The sequence below is a fragment of the Epinephelus moara genome, chromosome 12, assembly GCF_006386435.1.
Source record: "Epinephelus moara isolate mb chromosome 12, YSFRI_EMoa_1.0, whole genome shotgun sequence".
In the NCBI taxonomy this organism is placed as follows: domain Eukaryota; kingdom Metazoa; phylum Chordata; class Actinopteri; order Perciformes; family Serranidae; genus Epinephelus; species Epinephelus moara.
This window is the reverse complement of record NC_065517.1, coordinates 22,953,251-22,974,756: the sequence shown is the minus strand read 5'-3', so window position 1 is coordinate 22,974,756 and position 21,506 is coordinate 22,953,251. Positions and strand designations below refer to the sequence as shown.

Below are 21,506 nucleotides of genomic sequence, written 5' to 3'. Positions count from 1 at the left end.
GATCACAGCTTGGAAAGGAGGAGGTGATTGGATCTCATCGGGTTTCCTTATGTAGAGGAGGGTCATGGACCACGAGGACCCACCCGACCCAGGATCAGCCGAAACCATCCAAATCTAACTGCATGATCATATCACGCCATGTATTTTTTGCATTACGCGACTTTTATTGTGGGTCATTAAACCATTTCCCATGCTCAATATAATGTTTTAACCTTTGATACTATGAGTCAGCCTTGTTTTTAAAATTTAATCAACTATCCAATAAGCTTTCATTCAAACTAAGATATGATCCAGCTGTAATATGAGCGCGCGTTAAGGGAATATAACGTGCGTAAATGTTGGACACACATTAATACGCATTAACATACATGCTGCCTTCACATGTACAAAAGGTGCGTTGGGGAAAATTACACTGACATTGTTATACGCATGTCTACGTAGTTCACGCTATTTACAGGGAGGGGGCACTAGCGTAGGCAAACTCTTAGCTTTGACTATCAAGCCTTGCTAAATCACCGCTCGCTCCAAGGAAACAAAACAATATAGAATTGGGTTGACGGCGTGCAACAAGCATAGACCCTCTCTCGACACGACAACGCGTGAGTATCTCCTCTTTATTTGTCCCCGTCGAAAGCAAAAGCTGTGCAAAGCGTCTGCTTTTTTAACGCGACTGCCGTGGTGTGAGTATTTCCCCTTTTGTTTAGCGGTTAAGGCCCCTCTGTTTGGAACTTGAAGGGGGGCCATGTTGTTTAGCCACTGAGTGTTTGGTTGATGTTTTAGCTCGCACAACAGCAACTTGGCAATTAGCTAGCTCTTACATTAGCCATTTTGGGGGGGTTTATTTGTCGTGTTGCATGCAACCAGTGTCGGTTTCGAGGCTAAGAAATAGCTTGTTTTGTACGACTAGCACAGGAGCCCACTAGCTTACTGTGAAACAATGGTAAATTCACCAATTTAACTTTGATGTCTAACCAATAATAAACAGAGCAGGCCCGCTGTAGCTAGCGTTAGCTTGTTAGCTACGGAGGTTGCTAATGCTAACTACAGTGGAGTAACATAAGCTAACACTAAACATATTTGATTTGTGCCAGTAAAGGATTTGACCGTTATTAAAGGCAAATGATAAGCAACACTTGTACTCACTGCTACCAGCTAACCATTCAAAACCATTCAAAAGCATTGTGTACGTAACTGTTCAGTCGAAGCCGCTAAGTTAGCTTGCTTATTAGCAACGAACTTGCTAGCAAGGTAGCTACGCTAGCTAGCCAGCTTGCTAGAATGCTTGCAGTCGGTGTGCAACATCGACTTGTAATGTTGGATTTGTCGTCGTAGCTTGTTATATTTAAGCGTCACCTCCACTGTGGCTAACAAATGAGCAGTGTTTGTGATTATAAACGAGTGTCGTTTAAATCATTAATAAACGTTACATTAGTGGTAGCGTTGCGTTAGCCGCGATCGCTAGCTAACACTAGGCTAACGACGTTACCTAGCATTCTCGGTCCTGCAAGCTATCAACATGCTTGTCAGTCAAGTGTTTTGTTCTTGCATTGCCCAATCGCAAATAAGCAAACGGCCAGTTTAACTTACACTGATGTTGCGCAAGCCATTTAACTAAATTTAGATATTCAAGGCATCGTTAACTAATATCTCAATCTTCAGACGCATAACAGCCATGATGTGAAGCTAGCAACTCGGGAATTAGTCTGGTCCCGGCGAAGAAAATTTAAGTTGTACTTGTTATTCGTGTCGTATTCTTTTTAAGTGCATCTTTTTCCTGAACTCTATTTCAAAAGTTTGTTTTTGTCAAAGCTTACATAAGAGTCAGGATAAAGACCACATGTTGTAACTTTCAGTTTTCGTTACCTAACAGCCAACCAGAGGACAGGAACCTAACTGTCATGTTTAAAATGGGTGCTACATTCACTTTATATGAATATACATAGTTGTAATTGTAAATATATATCTGACTTACTTGTGTCAGGCAGTCGCTCTGGTAGACTAGAAGGCAGTTGTATTATTATGCAGAACATTACAATAGAAGGATGATGTAACATGATAACATATGCATGTCATAATACTCATATATTGTGTTTTGTGCAGGCTTTCCCGTGGAATGAGCGTTCCATGCAGCATCCTAGGTATGAATGACGTGGCCTGGCAGGAGACAAGAGGTGGGATGCTGCATGCAAATGGCGCTCCTGAGACCGGAGGTGTCAGAGTTCACGGTGGCGGACCCCTAGCCACAGTTGGGGGAGCTGGACAGGCTCCGGGAGTCCCACATTTACAGGGCATGGACAGGGTTGTTAACCCCACCCCAGGTACTCCGCAGCCACCGCTGAGCGGACGATCTCAGGATGACGCCACAGTCGGATACTTCTTTCAGAGGCAGCCTGGAGAGCAGCTTGGAGGTTGCACACCCAGCAAGCATCGCTGGCCGACCGGTGATGCCAATCATGTTGATCAGGTAAAGGTTCCCCGGTCATTGTAACTTTATTGAATGTAGTGCAAGTTAGAGGGATAGATGGCAGTGTTTTGTATCAGCTAAGGCTACAAGTTTCATTGGATAGTTTATCAGTAGTTTAACCTGTTGTATTTTACTTTGCAGAGTGGTATGGTGGGGGAGAGGTTGTTAATTTCACCTATACCACTCACTGTTAAAAAAACAAAACAACAAACACAATTGCCGATTGGTGATTCTTACTGGACCTTTTTCAAAACATTCCCCCTTTCACAATGCAGAACAGTACCCATTAACCAACCCCAGAAAGCAACAAATGAACCAAATCTGTGTAAAACTAAATTAAAGAACTTGAATTTTAAATAATTTCTATTGGTAATGGGCTGTAGCATCTTGCTGTGTCATAGTTTGCGGTTGGAGGCATAATGTGATGTGCAGCCCAAACAATAAGACCCTGTTAGTCACCACAGACACTTGGTCACATATTCCACATGCTCAGTTAATCTGTGACAATTTACACCAGATGCCAGCCATTCATCAATAACCATTTCTTCCAGCTATGTTTTATTAAAGTTTGAGCACACAAGAAATTTCAGTGGCTGATTAGTAGAGCTTAATGCTGTGGGTTGCGGCAATATAAGGACTTAACTGAAATGTCTGTAAATACACTGACAAATTAATCTCATAGTTAACTGTGTGTGTAAGATTTCCTGATTTAAAAACAAGGACTAATCTAAGGTGAAATTGTAGGTTGGTGAGCATTTACATTTTTAAAATCAGACTCTTAATGAAAGCACAGTGTGTAAAAATAATTAAAGAAACAAAATGGTAATAGTGCTCATCATAGCTATATTTTTGTCTCCCTGATACCCAGTGGTTGTTGACCAGCTGAGACCCAGCTGAGAAAAGGCAGCAACCATAACATGCCAAAATAATTAAACTCTTTAAGTGAATTAATTTAGATACATTTAAGTTTCACTTGATGAAATGGAAAGTAAAAATCCAGAAAATGGAAAACATTTGCTACAGCTAAGTTGGTGCTTTATTTGTTGATGCCAGTAATTCATTTAAACTTACATCAGCCTCTTCACTCCAAACAAAAGTAACCTAATCAACAAATCCTTCGTAATGGCAAACCCATTCCAGTTCTGGGTCCATCCGCTTCATGAATTTGGTTATCCCAGCACACACTGGTTGACACCAGACCACCAGTCTCTTACACATACACCCAGGTGCGTTAAGCTGGCAGTAGCAGTGCTTTCTAAAAAAAAAATGCAGCCTCCTCATTTGCAGCAGACAAATCGTGTGAGACGAGTGCTTTGGCCCAGCAGGAGTCTGACAGTCGCTGTGATAACCAGCCAGACTTGTAATATCCTGTCTTACGGTCTTAAACTGCCGTGCATTGTTCTGATATCTGAAAGATCTTCAGACTTATGGATTTGTTTCACAAACTGGACTTATTGTATTAGATTTTATCTTCTTACTGGTAGCACCTACTGTGTTCTAGACCTGCAGTGATGTTGGAAATTGTAAAGAAGGAAAATCAGGAAATATTGGCATCAAAATTATTTTTGATATGGCTTTTATGTAGGTATATTGAGCTCTCAGCAGATCAGACTGGTCTTAGTGGCCTTGTCTCTTCTATATACACTACTGGTCAAAAGACTCAGAAAACCTAAATTTTTTATGTTTTATTAAAATTAGCACAGTTTAATGGTACAGTGTAGTCTGAAATTAAAGCATAGAACAAATAAACAAATTGGATACAAAAAATAAATCGATGTCGGGAGGCTTTCTTGACACAGTGTCACACAAAATTAAAGCTTAAGTTGCGAAATTTTGATTCGCACAAATTTTGTGCACATCAGTTGTGTCGCCTAATGTAAATTTGCGTCTTTGCGTTGACTTTGTACATACTCTTGCTGTGTCGAACCAAAAGTCTTCTCTTTACAGTTGAAACCGAAATTTTCTTATTTTAGCCACTGTAAAGACGTGCTGTAAGCTGCTGTCCTGTGAGCTGCCTATCATGCAAGCTTTTGGCTTTTCAGAAATGTATCCAGACTTCTTCCTGTTGGTTTACTTCAGTTTCTGAGTGCTTTTGGAAGGTGGAGGAACCTGTACTCAACACACCTTGACTTTCTTCGAATCTTTCTTAAGGGGAAGACCAACACTTTAGGATTATAGTAGCTGTCTGTCTTCCTTTTGTTAATTTTTCTTGCCATCATGATAGAAATACACTACTTTCTGCAGAGCAGTATTGTCAAATAATGCTCCAGAGGTTGTAGAAACACTATTTGTGAGTTAGTAAATCCTTGTTCAGTTTGTATATTTGGTCCTCATATCTTAAACATGTCTGAGACCTTTATTCAACAGATTTCCTTGCTTACGTACATGGGATTAGTCATGGGATATAACTAAATATGAGATAACAAAAGATCCTTGGGCACACCAGGGTGAAGATTTGTTTTGGACACCCAGACTTTTCACATGCTAACACAGTCAAGGAGGGGGCCAGAGTGAAAAGAAAATAGGTCGGCACCACTTTTCGTTGTGGCCTTTAATGTAATGTCATAGTGCTGTGATTATAATCTTTCATGTGCTTGTGGCCCTCTGACATCAAAATTAGTTCCAGCACAATCAGCCTTAGCACACAAAATGAACAATGACTCATCCATTGCATGAAAATCAGTCTTGTCTAAGATGTAATTTGGTGATTAGGATAACTTATGAATCGCAAATTTGGATTACGCATTTCATAGGAAAACTGGTGTTGATCGTGGGGTTTCTTACTTTCTCTTCCCAATAGAAATGTTGATTGTATTGTGTTGATTTAGATACTTCATGTTTGAATGGCTCTGTGCTGAACAGGCTTTTGTCTGCTGAGGGGCCTGTTGAAATAATGTGTTTGGCCTTATTTATTTTGCAGAACCAAACTATTTTTGGGGTAAAATTGAACAAAAATCAAAGAAAACATGGGATAGTTTTTCTGCTCTGCAGTGAACAGAAGGAATGTAATATTTTTCATGCTCTCTATTTTTGTGGTCTTCCATTTAGTGCTCTTAGCTTTCTCTTTACAGTCCACTTTTTTCCTCCTTTGTCTCAGGTCCGTGCTGTGGATGAAATGAACTATGACTTCCAAGCTCTTGCTTTGGAGTCGAGGGGCATGGGAGAGGTAAGGTCACTCTTTTTCTCCATTGCAGCACATCAATAAATCAAGTCTGTATGAAACACTCACCCTGCCTAGGGTGAAAAGATAGCAGTAAGATATCTGTTATGTGTTCTTTTAATAGATCAGATCGAGCAAGGACAGAGCAGTTTTTGTGATCAAACCAGCTCACACTCATGCATGCATGGTTGACAGGGTTGTATGTTTGAGACAGAAGTAGTGCATATAGCCATATTTTGCAATTGAGCATACACATGGGCAGTGGCAAAGAAGACTATAGTGCAGGGGGGAGTGAATTTATTGTAGTTGCATTCATTAAATGTATACTATGCAGGAATCATCACTTACTGTTTGTAAGCACAACATTCAAACTGGGCCCCTCCTCCCTATACTGATGGACATACATTGCAAGCTACTGTTCTATTGTAGGAACATCATGTTTGTTGTAATGGAAAAGCTGTAACTTTAGCAAGCTAACTAAGCTAACCACCGGCACCTCGATATCCAACAGAGAAAAGGCCAATTTCTCAGTGCTCATCAGTGAAAACGAAAGTGAAAGCCATCCCCTTGGCTTTTGCCCTAGCTATATTTGCGTTTTTTCGGCGCTGTTTCATAGCTTCCTCTTGGTTGTGTGGTACTATTAAGCAGGATTTATACTTGTGCATCAGCTCTAGGCAGAGCCTACGCCATAGCATACGTACATAGCCTACGCCGTTGTGAGCATTTATACTTGTGCGGTGGTGTCTGTGTAACTCTGCCGCTACACCTCCAAAACACTAGTCGGCGGCGGGGTTTCTGTGAAGTGCCGTAAAGTGATGTTGATTCAAAACACACATTAAATTCACATTAAACATGGGTTGATATAGTCAATTTCAAACATAAGTACACAAATCGGCTTCACTATAACTCGCAGCATTCACAGACAAACACTTCTGGACGTGTCTATCTGGACACATTTTCCCCACAAATACAACATGCTAACGTTATTAGCACTAGGGATAGACCGATATGGATTTTTTAGGGCCGATGCCGATACCGATTTTTTTCCATCACCCTTAGCCGATGACCGATTATGGACTGCCGATTTTCTTGAGCCGATATTTGGGGCCGATACTGCTTTTGCTCCCTCAATTTACATCAAAAAAATGACACAATGATAACAAATATTACAGGTCTCAAGTTTAAAATAAGAAACATTTATTGAACAGTAAAAAATACTAAAACAAGATGGAAAGTTGAGGTAGAACAGGTAGAATATTATTATTATTATTATTATTATACATTCAAATAAAAAAAAGAGTTCAGTGCTCTTAAATCTTCCAGTAATGTCTTTATAAAATAAACAAATATTTAAGCTGAAGCATAAATAAAACAACAACTTCTGTACACAGTAGGATTCGCTGCATGTGCGCTGCAGGGCATTCCGGCAACACAGAGCTGCCCATGGATGCCTGTCTGTAAATCATGCCAGGGAAAAATAAATCCGCGAACCCACGCGCGTATCGGCCGATACAAGTAAAAAAACTCAAATATCGGCCCGATATATCGGCCGGCCGATGTATCGGTCTATCCTTAATTAGCACAAGCCTATGACATTTTACATTGTATAAATTAGCCTAGCAGCTAGCAGACTTTTCCGGCTCTATTACAACTCACAACATTCACTGACAAAACAACTGTCTTATACTTAACACGTTTCCAAACAAATATAACATGCTAACGTTATTAGCGCCAGCCCACGGCATTTTACATTGTATAAATTAGCCTAGCAACCAGATGAGATATACTCGTATGAAGCCAGGATAAATCACACACAAGACTTGAAATGATATTTTTGTGGAGGTTTTATTGTCTTCACAATATGTTGTTTCTTATCTGTGAAATAAAAGTAAATAACGCTTCGTTTTTACTGAGGGAAATGGTTTCAGCTTACAAAAATAAACAGGAGGTCTGCCTTGCTGCAACGTGTAGTTCCATTTCTGGGGAGGTGCATGTCAGACTATGGCCCAGGGTAAGGCGTCGATTTGACGCAGAAGTATAAATCCTGCTTTACCTGGTCACTACCTAAGTCTATATATTGTTCTTTTGTTTGTTTGTCAAGGAAAATCCTGCATAACATACCTTTTTGATAATAAAAAATGCAATAAGATGTTGTCCACGAAGGAGTATTCTACAATCTTAGAGCTACTGTAAGTCTATAGGGATAAGATTGTTGATGGAGTATGACTTAGACAAGATTAAAGTAAACACTAACAGTTAAACATCAGAACTGTAAACTAACCACTACACATCAGCTTTTAAAGCTGTGGTTGTTGATAGTGGCATATTTCAAATATTACATGCAAAGACGAGCGCTGATCTTACAGATGCTCAGAAACCATGTTTAATTTATTTGCAGCTTCTGCCAGCCAAAAAGCTCTGGGATTCTGATGAGTTGGCCAAGGATGGAAGGAAAGGGATGCTTCTTGGAGAGGAGTGGAGGGACAATGCATGGGGATCCTCTCGTGAGTAACTCCTATATCTTTGTGTATTGTAATGTCATGGGATTTATCAGTAGATCTGAAAAAACAGAATTTATTCCAAGTTAAACTACATGATTTGAAATGGCTTCATGCCCCACCCACTGACTATGACTTCTAGTATTGCCTTAATCTGACTGGGTGTTTACCCAGCTATAGTTTATGTACACAACTATTTAGATATTTGATCACGGCTCTTCATCCAGATCATTCAGTGTCTCAGCCAATCATGGTGCAGCGGCGACCAGGCCAGAGTTTCCATGGGAATGGTGATGCCAATTCTGTGCTTTCACCTCGCTCAGAAGGTGGAGGCCTGGGGGTGAGCATGGTGGAGTACGTCCTGAGCTCCTCACCTGGCGACAAGATGGATGGTCGCTACAGGAATGGTGGCTATGTGAGTCTGAGCTCAGAAAGAGGAGTGTCTCCTGCTGATTAAACCCTTCTTCTCAAAGGTGGCACATTATCTTACCTAATGTTTTTTTATGAATACAGGGTGGAGGAGATGTTGACCAAGATGGGAGAGAGAAAAGTGATGTCCAAGAGAAAGTGTCCCCCTTTGAAGAGGACAAGAGCCCGGAGATGAAGGTGGGAGATGAGAATGATCCTGCGAAAGCCAACGGAAGAGGCCTGTTAAACGGCATGGACAGAGACTGCAAAGATTTCAAGTATGTTTTCATTTCACAGTAACAGTAGATGACTGGCTGCAAGTGCTGGGCGGTATGACCAAAAATAACAACCTTAACATTGCTTCCTTGTCAAAACAAAATATTATAAGATGGTAGTAGGGCTGCCCCTAAAAGTCAAAGATCCGAATCATCAGACAGACCCCTCATTTGACTGAGATTCCTTCAAGTTGAGCAGTCAGGGTTTTTGTTTTTTGGTCAGACACTGTACTTTTGGGCACATTGAGCGCTCCTCGCTTTCACGCTGCTCTGCTGTCTGGTACAGGCAACTGCAGACACGCACCCAGGGTGAGTCTGAGAGAGATGGAGGTAGTGGCCCAAAGGAAAGTTTTGCCTGGTCAGGCTCCGAGTTAAAGTTATCTTCTGCCTTCTGCTTAGAAGTAGTGAATCTTCAGCTCACATTAACTCAATATGATACCGTCTCTGGCTTTTGGTTGATTTCTAGTGTCGTAAAATAATGTTGCACATTTCCAAACCCTTGTTAGTGTAGTTGGCATGCATTAGCTCAGAGGGCTAACTTGGCTTGTTTATTACATTACGTGAACCTCACTGTTGTTCCACCACTTTCTTTTCCTGTCATATACACAGGGCCTCAAGCAAATGCCGCTTTAAGCAACGTCTGGCTTCACTGTTTCACTAGTGCTTCTGGTTAACCACCATGAACCGATGACCATAATTGCATACACTCTTGGTAATCCAAGAGTGAGTAAGTTTCTAAGTTATCTCTTTTAAATGTACTCTAGCTGGAGACTACAGCAGACAAGTATTCCTGTTGGAGGATTTTTATTTTTTTTTTCCTTTTTCTGGTGTGTCATGTTTAACATCACAGATGGGCTGGAAAACGGCTTAGTAAATGGTACAAAACAGCATCTAGCACAGAGAAAATAGCATGGTGGTTACTTCTTCCTTATTAAGTCTAGGTGCAGACTAAATTATGAATTATGTTTGAGCGCTGCTTGGATGGAGGCAAACAGTATTTTCTGGCAACTCATCATTACATCGTGCAGGCAAAGGAGCTAAAATTAGTGCATCCCACCAGGTGTTGTATTTTCATCACTCCTGATCGAACTTTTGATGCAACTTCTCTAATATGATACAAAAGCCAAATGTTAGTGGGTGTAACTAGATGTTTGTCCAGTCAAAAAGGGGCTTTAGTGTGGGTTATTAATCGTTGCGTCATGAAGTTATTACCTTTTAGTACACACAGTTAATAGGGCTTGGGCATGGGCCAACCATAGCGCAAATGGGAAAGTAAAACCAGCACATAGGGTAAACAGGTTCACCGCCCAGCACTAATGGCTACCCATTGTTTGATGCTTTATAACTATGGTGGTTTTGAATTGAGCTCTTGTTTTAGATAATCTCCTATTTCAGAAGCCTCAAAAGTTTTTTTTAACAGGTGACATTGAAGTTCTTCTGTTTTGGCAAATTTGTGCATTGCTACATAATTCATTTGTCCACATGAGTGACGGAATATAATTGTAAAGGCTTATAGTGTCGTTAATGTTGCTAGGCTTCCTGTCTGAGTTTTATACTAACATGGCATGTGCACTCCTTTACCTTCCCAGTCCAACCCCTGGAAGTCGCCAAGCTTCCCCCACTGAGGCCGTGGAGAGAATGGGTCCCAGTCAGACAGGTTTGGAGATGATGGGACAGCACCACCCACACGTCCTCCAACAACACAACCCTGCCCAAAACAAGGCACCCGAGGACTTCCAAAACCAGGAGGCCCAGAACATGGGAGGTATGGAGCAGCAAGCCGGCGTGGAGTCACTCCAGTTTGACTATGCTGGGAACCAGATTCAGGTGGACTCCTCGGGGACTCCAGTAGGATTGTTTGACTACAACTCACAGCAGCAGGTTCGTTGAAAAGGAAAAAAAAACACACAGCTTTCAAGAGATTGAACTGTACATTTGCTCGACAGATTGTGATCCGTCTTTTTGTTTGTTTTTCTTCCAGTTGTTCCAGAGATCTAATCCCCTGACAGTTCAACAACTCACTGCAGCTCAGCAACAACAATATGCCCTGGCTGCAGCCCAGCAGCAGCATCTCGGTAAGTGGGGCTGTTTGTCTTACTCAGTGTGTAGAGTAATATGGTTAAACTACTTTGTGTCTCTGGAGATCTTTTTATGCAGTTGCATAGTCATTTGGATGAGATTTGATATGGAAATATGAATTACAATACGCTTCCTCCTATCACCCAGCTGGCCTTGCTCCTGCGTTCGTGCCAAACCCTTACATCATTAATGCTGGCCCCCCTGGAGCCGATCCCTACACTGCCGCTGGACTGGCAGCAGCAGCCACACTTGCAGGTGATCATATAGCACAGTTTCATCCTGTGTTCTTGTCTGTTAAAGCTCTCATTTAGATGTATTTTTGATGCTGTTGTACGAAGTTCATATTAAAAAATACTGCCTTCATCAGTTGTACAAGATGTGCATGTAACATCGAAATGTTTCCCCAGGCCCCACAGTGGTTCCACCACAGTACTACGGTGTCCCTTGGGGTGTGTACCCGGCCAACCTTTTCCAGCAACAGGCTGCATCAACTGCCAATCACTCAGCTAATCAGCAAGCATCCAATCAGGGACCAGGGCCAGGCCAACCACAGGTAGGACCAGCTGTGCCTTTTGCTCTGAGAGGTGTTTTATGAAGGTGGCTTCAAAAAACAGGACAGAATGTGAAGAGCCTGTCTTGACTGACAAATTGCAGCAGGATTTAACTGTTTCATAAACACATCTCAAAGCTAATGTGTGCAGACAAATGCAAGTCTGGTTTATTTCATGACTTAAATACACTCAGGACATCACGCACTGATTGCATCATTTCACAGTGAAGGAAATGACCATGTAAGGACAAAACTATGATGTGCACAGCCGCAGAGCTGCACATATTACATTATATAAGAGTAAAATATTACAGTTAAACAAAAACCCTGCTACTGTTAAAATACCTTCGACTGACAGATTTCTGAGCGTCTTTTTCTTTATTTTAAGTGACATTTAAGGACAAAACTAAGAGTAAAAATGCTATTTATTGTGAGTCGTTGTGTCAAAGATGCTCATCTAATGTTAACTGCATTTAAAAGCAGGTGTTGATAGGAATGCTGTGTGGATCCTTTAGCCTGAAAAACCTTTTTTGCTCAGATTTTAAGAACACAAATGCAGCCCATGTCAATTTGCAGTGCATGTAAAATGTATTACATTTTGAGGTGATATTCACAATGCAGTGGTAAAGAAGAACTATGAGGAAAACACGGTTAGAGTCTGCCAGATTTATTGTAACACTGTTAAAACCTGAGGTGAAGCTTAGCCAGTTTACATGGACGTATCTTGGATCTGACTATAGAAACAGAATGAGTAATAAGGACATTGAAGTGTTTGCCATGGTCGTTTGACTAGTATAAAAGAAAATGGGGATCGTTGTGAGTTTCTATGGTGACGACTAGGGATGCACCGATACGGTTTTGTTTTTTTCCCCCCCAACCGATAATTTCCTGCTTCTCATGGCTGATGACCCATACGATCACATTTTTATACATTTAAAAAGAAGTGTGTAACCTGTAGTTTATTCGCACCTTAGGATAAGAAAGGCTAAGGTGGAAAGAGGAAATATGGCTTTGTATTATTAGAGCTATTTATTGGCTATAATGTTAATTATTGCAATACCGATAATTAGAAAAATGTCCCATTATCGGCCGATATATATTGTGCATCCCCAGTGACAACACCTATCAGTGGCCCATAAAGTGTGTCACACTCACTCGTTTGGGAACACTCACACCATTTTTTCCTAATTAAACAGAAAAATTCAAACAGACACCAACCCAAGTTTCTCTCTTTAACCGAATTAAGACTTGCGTTACCTTAATTGTCTTCTTAACTCTTCATAAAACACACTTTATTTAACCTTGAAAGACAAAAAGCTCACCAAAAACATCTTAGTTCATCTAGTTAGGTAGTCCGCTGTTCAAACAAATACCTACACTGCTTTAGGCGTCATAAATAAATTTAATTCACCGATTTAGGTGCAAACAGTATGCTGATCTGCATGCTGCTGATCCTCGTGGCCTCTCTGCCTCTTGGCTGTCAGCTACATAGCGGCTATTGCTCATTCTTTGGAGGCAGCCACAGAGAAGTTATATCATGTTTCAACAAATGTGAAATTAATGGCAGCAAAAGAAATAAAAGTAACAGTGGTATTTTAAAAGTAACTGATTATTTGAAAATGTAGCATTACTACTCCAGTGCTCGTTTGGCCATTACTGTAACAAGTCAGTTTGTTTGCACAGAAGTTAGCCTGCTAAGAGTTGCAGTGGCAGAGGTACGCATTAAAATCGTAGCTGCTCTATCAATGTTGCTTCGAATGGGAATGCCCGTTCTACTCTTGTTTTGTTTCTATGGGTCCACCTTATTAAACATGTTTATGACACCGAAAAATAAACCAGATTTTACTGAAGTAATTCTGGTTAAACTGCTAAACTTGTTTTGTAAAACACTGATCTGATTTCATATACATAGTCTGGCTGTTACCCAGATTTTGTTAACTTTATAGGTGTCTTTATTATGAAAGAGAATTGTGCGCTGTTAAATAATGTGTGTGAACAGCAGGTTCTCACATGCAAAATGTGATCAATTGGAAGCTTAAAAGGTCGTTAAAACCCTTCTGCTCATTCAGCTTTTTGCCCTGAGCACAGAGCACACAGCCCACATGACTGTTAAATTTAGAACGGTTTTGTCAAATGAGGGATTTTTTTTCTGTATTTGTCTTCCTGTCCTCGTGTTTGAAGTGGGTGGGGCTCAGCTGGAAAAAGGTGATGTCAGAATGAGAAACATTTGAGTCAGTATGTAATGACAGTTGTGGGGTTGGTTGTTTGTGTTGCTAGGCAATTGTCAATCAGATCCAGTCAAATCAAACCAACCCACTCCTTATGAAGCAGATTAGCTGGACTTGAACTGTGACTTTTTGCCATTATTCCTAAGTGTTTAATATCATATAAAAATACTTGAAACCCAGTATTCAGATTGCTTTAAATGCAGAACATGTCTGAAAGCTTCAGTACATCTGCAGCCTGTGGGTGTGACGGTATCCTTGACCTTCTCCTCCAGGTGATGCGCACAGGAACCAACCAGCGACCTCTTACACCTGGGCAAGGCCAGCAGAGTCAGCAGGAATCTCTAGCTGCGGCAGCTGCTGCAAACCCTGCATTGGCGTACGCAGGGATGTCTGGTTGGTAGACCATTTCATACAGCCCAACACATTTATCTTCACTGCTTGGTGCCTTTTATCAATATCAGATGTTACTACATATAGTAATATTTTAAAAAATCTTGTATATGTAGTAATTTATAATTGCTGACTCTTTTTTGTGATCTTCCATCTTCTCAGGTTATCAGGTGTTGGCCCCTGCAGCCTATTATGACCAGACTGGGGCCCTGGTGATGGGCCCTGGAGCCCGGACTGGTCTAGGTGGGCCAGTTCGTCTAGTCCAGACCCCTCTCCTCATCAACCCTGCAGCAGCACAAGCTGGTAGGCACTAGACCACCTGTCATTATTCTTACTGTGTACTGCTGCTAGTAATCTGCTAATTACTTCTCCTTAATTAGTACCAGTCAGAATACAAGTACAATTAATAAGACGTAATGAAGATGTTAAATGCAACACCCTGATAAGCAATCTGAATTGTCCCTAGCAATAACACTGTTTGTTGGTGTCTAGTCAAGGTATTGGGTACAGAGACAGTTAACTGTTGTTCTGTTCTACAAGTGAGTGAAGTCCAGGGTTTTTAAATTAATCAAATTAATTTATCATTGATGTAAATGGGTGTCACATGCACGTTTAATGAGGTTAATTCCCCAAACAAAAGTCACAAAGGAGGAAGGAAGAGTAAATCATGCTTAGGTCTGCTGACTCAGCAGAGATAAGATTAAATGGAAAAGTGGATCCACAGGAGAATAAATACTCGAATGCAGTACAGGATGCCAGAGAGTCTTACTGCTTTATATTCTGTTATATTTTGAATTGTCACCTGCTGCCTGTATTTTGTGTTTTAAAGACATTTTCACCCTAAACTGGGGCATTAAAATTCACCAGAATGCAGGAAATAAAGTGATTGACACTCAGTTTCCTCAGGGACAACTCAAAATATCTTTTATACTTACCGCCCCCAGTGTTGAAATGAAACCCACGCCCTTGCCTCACACTCTCCTCTCTCCCTCCACCAGCAGCTGCAGTGTCAGCATCTGGCTCAGGCAACAACATGTCTGGTCCTCCAGCCAACGGGCTGTACCGCTCCATGCCTCAACCTCAGCCCCAGCCGCAGCAGCAGCAGGCTCCCCCACCCAGCAGCGGCCTGCCCTCCAGCTCGTTTTATGGCTCCGGCTCGGTCCCTAACACTTCTCAGAGCAGCTCCCTTTTCTCACACACCTCTGCCGCGCCGCCACCACAGAGCTCCTCGCTGGGCTTCAGCAGTACTGGCGGCTCCCTCGGCGTCGGCCTGGGCTCTGCTCTGGGAGGCTTCGGCTCCTCTGGTCAGTGACTTTGCCACAAGCCACATGAGGATTAAAGAAACTTAACTTTTAGGAGTTTGTTTTCTCACAGTGGTTTTGTAATTTATTTTGCAGTATCCAGCTCTACCAGTAGCAGTGTATCTCGCAGGGACTCCCTGCTGGCAAGCTCTGATCTATACAAACGCGGCGGGAGCAGCCTAACTCCCATCGGACAGCCCTTTTACAACAGCCTGGGTTACTCCTCTTCACCCAGCCCCATTGGCCTCACACCGGGTCACTCCCCGCTCACTCCTCCACCTTCTCTGCCCTCCTCTCATGGATCCTCTTCCAGCCTTCACCTAGGTAAGCCTTGCACTCATGGGAAGTAATAAAAATCTTAAATTAATTTTAAGCCCATTCACTCGGCCTGGAAATTTTTTTTTTATTGCTGCAGTTTATATTCTTCGATTTCACTTTATTATCAGGCGCACAGTGTTTCACATACCTAACAGTTATAGACACCTGCCGCCATCAATACAGCAGTATCTGGTTACTCTGTAATCCTAGGTGGCCTGACGAATGGCAGCGGGCGTTACATTTCTGCAGCGCCTGGAGCCGAGGCCAAGTACCGGAGCACCGGGGGGACGTCCAGTCTCTTCAATTCCAGCAGCCAGCTGTTCCCTCCGTCTCGGCCCCGCTACAGTCGCTCCGACGTCATGCCGTCCGGACGCAGTCGCCTACTGGAAGACTTCAGGAACAACCGTTTCCCAAACCTCCAACTGCGTGACCTGCCGGGACACATGGTGGAGTTCTCTCAAGACCAGCATGGATCCAGGTGGCTAAGATGCACTCTCTGACTTAGAGATTTTAACTGTAAAGTTTAACGCAGGGAGTGAAAGTCTGACAAATTTCTTTCATCGTCACTTGTCTGTCCAGATTTATCCAGCAGAAGCTCGAGAGGGCGACCCCAGCTGAGAGGCAGATGGTGTTTGGAGAAATCTTGCAAGCGGCATACCAGTTGATGACTGATGTATTTGGAAACTATGTCATCCAAAAGTTCTTTGAGGTTCGGATTGTTTAAAGTTGATCTAGGTGTCATTTCGCTCACGTTGACTATCAAAGGCTCTTTTTTTGTGTAGCGTGTGTGCAATAGAGGTTGTGTTCTGTGTGGTTGCAGTTTGGAAGTGCAGACCAGAAGCTGGCTTTGGCGACACGTATCCGCGGACACGTCCTGCCCCTGGCCTTGCAGATGTATGGCTGCAGGGTCATCCAGAAAGCGCTGGAGTCCATTTCCTCAGACCAGCAGGTAATTGTAAGTGAGATTATTCTTCTTTTAACAATGATTTTCACTAACCTTGTTTTATTGTGAGAGTTTTTAATCGATTATCAAATCCACCACAGTGACATCTGTTAAAATCATGCCCCTGTTCCTTTATGTCTTCACCTCAGAGCGACATTGTCCGTGAGCTGGATGGCCACGTGTTGAAGTGCGTGAAGGACCAGAATGGCAACCATGTGGTGCAGAAGTGTATCGAGTGTGTCCAGCCTCAGGCCCTACAGTTCATCATTGATGCCTTTCAAGGACAGGTGGGTTTATTATCGTAAGCACTGACTCAGCTGCCGGTCATTTACATAATCTACATCTTGACTTTGTCAGAGACAGAAGTGGGAAATGTTTATAAGACCTGTACATGAACCCATGTGTTACCAATTTGCTTTGACCCGTTGCATTGTTTTAGATATGCGCAAAGATGTAATATGCAAGAGAGATGGTGCTACTGCAGAGTAGAGAATCAAACATAAAAACATTGTGATGGATAAATCTGAAGGCCAGTCGCCATTTTGACTAATTAGACCACAGAGCTCTGAACTCCACTGTAACTTTAAGTAAATCACACCCCTGTCCAGCTGGTGAGTTTGTATTTCCTAAGATGGTGAAGATACAACCTGTCCTACTCTCCCTCTGATTGCCTAGTACCCGTTGCCTTCATTGGTTGGGTTGGTTCACTTGTAGGCAAGAGGAGTAAGATGGGTAGGGTCAGGGTAAGAATATCAGGGCAAGCCAATCAAAGGCAGAAACAGGTGGGTCATGTCATTGCCATCCTAGGACAAACTGATGTGTCCAGTGATGTGTGCATATTAATTATCTATTGTCTAGTATTTAATCTCACATTCATGGCCTCGTTGTGTAGCTGGGTTTAGCTGTTGCATAGGTAACCTATAATGCTACATACAATTCTATCTGCACCTCAGTACGTCATCTTTCTTTAACAGTAAGAGGAGTGTCTGTTTGTGTACTGTAATACCTTGATACCACCCAGGCTTAGTTTGTAGCTGCCGTGGTAGCGGGCCAGTCACATGTCACATTAAATTAAAGAATGCTTGCAGCGATTGGCTGTGAGCAAAACCATACAAATGGTCTTTTGTTTTCTAGATCTGTGTTCAAAAAGGATCAAATGCAGGTATCACAAATATACAAATGCCCAGCCCTCATAGTTTTTATCCTTATGCTGACTCTTATCTATGGAGCTGAGTAATGAGGCATCTTAGTGTTACATTTTTATCCAGCTCAGTGCAGCTTTAGACCCTGATCACACAGAAGGCATTTACAAGTTGCAAACACTGCACCTTTTTATTGTTGCCAGGCAACCACCCCATCACGTCCTTACACTAACCTTCCTGTGTGATCAACCTACCATTTTTTTCACAGTAATAAGTATCTAGTTCCTTAAATGTTGAGGCAGAGGGTACTTGCTGTAGCTCCCGTTGAGGGTGAGAGGCTGTCAGTAAATAGTTTGTTGGGCACAGATAAACGGAGATCTGTGTGGGTACATGAGACCCTAAAAAAGAGGGTGGATCATGGGGAGTACCACCAGTTGGTCCAGGAGCTTCATCTCCATGATGGACGACTCCAGGCATATTCTAGGATGACTCGGAGGCAGTTTGACAACCTGCTGTCTATCATCGCGCCGAATAGCTCTGGGTATCCAGCAATTGCTACCACCAGTTTCTCCTCCATTGTTTACCAATTGTAAACTTGTTGTCATGACCACCACAGAAGGCCCAGCTCTCGAATCATCCGATTAGACAATGGGATAAGAGTTGACATGGGGCTTTTTCCACTCTGAGTCGAACTTATTTCAACTCCAGGAGTTCAGAGCACTCTGGCAAAAACACCAGGCGCCTAGAGCACAGAAACGCCAGGCATCGCAATACCAAAACAGCGAGCAAAAAGCTCCATCCTCATTAAAAACAATTACAACCAGGCACCTCCAGCTGCTTAAATGCTTTCTGTGTGATCAGGGCCTTAATAGTGATGCTATATTTTTTTTGTGAAATTACCTGTTTATTGATTAGCTCTTGTTTTTACCTCCCTCCGCAGGTGTTTGTGCTCTCCACACACCCCTATGGCTGCAGAGTCATCCAAAGGATTTTGGAGCACTGCACCCAGGAGCAGACTCTGCCCATCCTGGAAGAGCTGCATCAGCACTCTGAACAGCTGGGCCAGGTGAGCACATCTGTCTCCAATCTGTCTTTATTTCTATGCCTATGTTGATTACAGATGTTTATGTTTGTTAGACGTGATGGACCATTGTTGTTGAGACGTGTGCTTGTCTTGTGTATTTGCATGTCTCCTTCATATTTGAGCATTTCATATTTTCAGCTTGTCATTGTTCCTGTGTAGTTGTGGTCTGCTAAGTGTAAAGTGTAAAGGATGACTGTATTTGTACTGTTAGCTGTCATTACATCTGACCTATGTGATTATTGAAACATCCACCCTGCCCCCTCACTTATTCCATCTAGAAATATCAAGGCGTATCATTGGAGATGACACCCAAAACATATTATACAGTGTCCCGCGATGCACTGTTCAAGGTCAGAGCAATTTGCCTCTCTCTCGCGGATGTCCCCGTGCTCCCTTCCTCTTTCCCTTTTTTAATCTTTTCTTTTGTAAAGAATCTAATTTAACATTTTAGATAGATCTCAAACTCCCAGTTTCCGACTACAGGCCTTCTCCTAACCCACTGAGCCGCCTCTTTCTCGCCTTTTCCCCCCCTTTTGCTTTATGTCACAGAGGATTCACATGGCACATGCTTCCCTGCTGTCTGATGATTCCTCTCTTTTGCCTACAGCATCTCCTGATCAATCTGTTTTTCTGTTTTCATCTTCTTGATTTCATTGTAATTGTTTTCTAGAAGCTCCCCAAGAGTTTGAAACTAAAATGTTCACAAGTATTGCTTAAATCATCTTGAGTGCTTGGCTTCTAGTCAAGTCCAGGAGCAAAGTAAAGCAGGTTCATGTTAAAACAGATTGACAGGAAATGGATTTGAAGGCAAATACTACCAAATTAAAGGTGGAGGTCACGTTACCAACCCAACAAGTTACTATGTTAACAAGATCAGAGTGATGTTAATTTGTTGCTTGGTCAGGTGAGTTCCTGTCTCCATCTTGTCACACTAAAATTACACCCATAACTGTCTATCACCCATTTCTGAAGGGGCAAAGATGCTATTGGTTGTGTTGCCTGGTCGCCAACACTCCAAACCAGCAGCATCTGTTTTGTCTGACCTTCCGCAGTGATGACGTAAGGGTATTTGTAAGACAACAAATGGGGGTGTCACTCATTCGTCTACCTATCATTGTAGAGATGCATGATTATCTCACACCAATTAAGACCAATGGTGAAAAGTAGTGCATGAGTATCGATCAGAGTAAAGGGTGTCGCACGGATCCTTTTTGTGATTTGATCAGTGTTGAAATGACCTCGAGTTAATACTTCCACTGCCTTCCTGCAGGATCAATACGGAAACTACGTCATTCAGCATGTTTTGGAGCACGGCAGACCGGAAGATAAGAGCAAGATAGTCGCAGAGGTCCGCGGGAAAGTTCTTGTCCTCAGCCAACACAAATTTGCAAGGTAAGCTATGTTTTAATGCAGCAACAGAGACGAAGACATCACTGAGATCTACCTGATGCTGACAAAAGCTGTTCCACCAAAAGTTAAGCAGGATTTTCAGTCCAAGGAACTACTTTTCAAGAAACATTCCTCAGCCTAGATATTGAAAAAATGGTGGTTGATGCTGTCCCTTCAAATCTTTGTTATACTCGTGCTGCAAACCGTATGCCGTAGCCTTAATAGAGACAGTTTCAAACACAAGTACACAAATCAGCTTCACTATAACTCGCAGCATTCACAGACAAACACTTGTATTTGTGGGAAAATTGTCCAGATAAAGACAACATACTAATGTTTTTAGCACAAGCCTATGGCATTTTACATTGTATAAATTAGCCTAGCGGCTAGCAGACTTTTCCTCCTCTCATATGAAGCCAGGGACAACAGTGCCATTTAACAAAGGTAACGTTACACAATTTGGTTCCATAACAGCTCACAAGGTGCAGCGACAAAACAACTGCCTTATACTAAACACGTTTTCCAAACAAATACAACATGCTAATGTTATTAGCACAAGCCTATGGCATTTTACATTGTATAAATTAGCCTAGTGACGAGGGGAGATTTCCTCTGCTCATATGAAGCCAAGTATAAATCCCTGAAGGATAAATTACACACAAAACTTAAAATGCAATTTTAGTGGAGGCTTTACTGTCTTCACAATTTATTGTTTCTTACCTGTGAAATCAAAGTAAATAAAAGTTTTGTTTCCACTGAGGGAAATGCTTTCAGCTTACGAAAACAGACAGGAGGTCTGCCTCGCAGCAACATGTAGTTACATTTCTAGGGAGGTGCACGTGAGGTAATGGCGTAGGCTCCATGTGGACGCGGAGCCTACGCAGTAGCTACTACATCTATTCAATGCAGAAGTATAAATTCTGCCTAAGCCCCAGCCCCAAAGTTCCTGTACTTTTGGATTGTACTACCTCCCAGTCAAGGACCTTTTGGGTGAACTGATACCCCCAGAACTTAATTTAGACCCTGATCCCTGCAGTGGAAATGCAGTGAGTTTCTCAAAAGGACTCTAGTTCCTGGGTAAAGTTCCTGTGATCCAAAAGGGCCTAAAGTATTCACCTGTTCACTAGGCTTGGGCGATTGGACGAATATATCGCCAATCGCCCATCGGCTGAGTCCATCACGGTTGGTTTCATTTTTGGCGATTTTTTTGGGCGATTTTTGTCATTTTATTTTGCTAAATTAATGGTCTGTCTCCACAGAATTAAACTCGGTACATA

The 21,506-nt window shown here is 42.2% G+C and overlaps 1 protein-coding gene across 8 annotated transcripts in view; it reads left to right on the top strand.

Annotated features, from left to right (window-relative positions):
• Positions 1-87: 87 nt before the first annotated feature.
• pum2 (pumilio RNA-binding family member 2) overlaps positions 88-21,506 on the top strand; it is a 26,971-nt gene continuing 5,552 nt past the window's right edge. Inside the window, exons 1-21 of one of the 8 annotated variants that reach the window (XM_050058938.1) lie at positions 88-599; positions 2,101-2,464; positions 5,562-5,630; positions 8,023-8,128; positions 8,446-8,537; positions 8,636-8,808; positions 10,395-10,686; positions 10,787-10,880; positions 11,032-11,139; positions 11,292-11,437; positions 13,935-14,055; positions 14,215-14,355; positions 15,051-15,356; positions 15,450-15,677; positions 15,882-16,149; positions 16,251-16,380; positions 16,492-16,626; positions 16,764-16,901; positions 18,697-18,822; positions 19,119-19,190; positions 20,111-20,232. In XM_050058938.1, coding sequence (XP_049914895.1) covers positions 2,114-2,464; positions 5,562-5,630; positions 8,023-8,128; positions 8,446-8,537; positions 8,636-8,808; positions 10,395-10,686; positions 10,787-10,880; positions 11,032-11,139; positions 11,292-11,437; positions 13,935-14,055; positions 14,215-14,355; positions 15,051-15,356; positions 15,450-15,677; positions 15,882-16,149; positions 16,251-16,380; positions 16,492-16,626; positions 16,764-16,901; positions 18,697-18,822; positions 19,119-19,190; positions 20,111-20,232 — 3,218 coding nt within the window. In that variant the 5' untranslated portion in view covers positions 88-599; positions 2,101-2,113. Of the gene's footprint in view, positions 600-661; positions 681-735; positions 941-2,100; positions 2,465-5,561; positions 5,631-8,022; positions 8,129-8,349; positions 8,538-8,635; positions 8,809-10,394; positions 10,687-10,786; positions 10,881-11,031; positions 11,140-11,291; positions 11,438-13,934; positions 14,056-14,214; positions 14,356-15,050; positions 15,357-15,449; positions 15,678-15,881; positions 16,150-16,250; positions 16,381-16,491; positions 16,627-16,763; positions 16,902-18,696; positions 18,823-19,118; positions 19,191-20,110; positions 20,233-21,506 lie in introns of those variants that run through there. The other 7 variants (XM_050058934.1, XM_050058935.1, XM_050058931.1 and 4 more) reach the window with 7 other exon arrangements.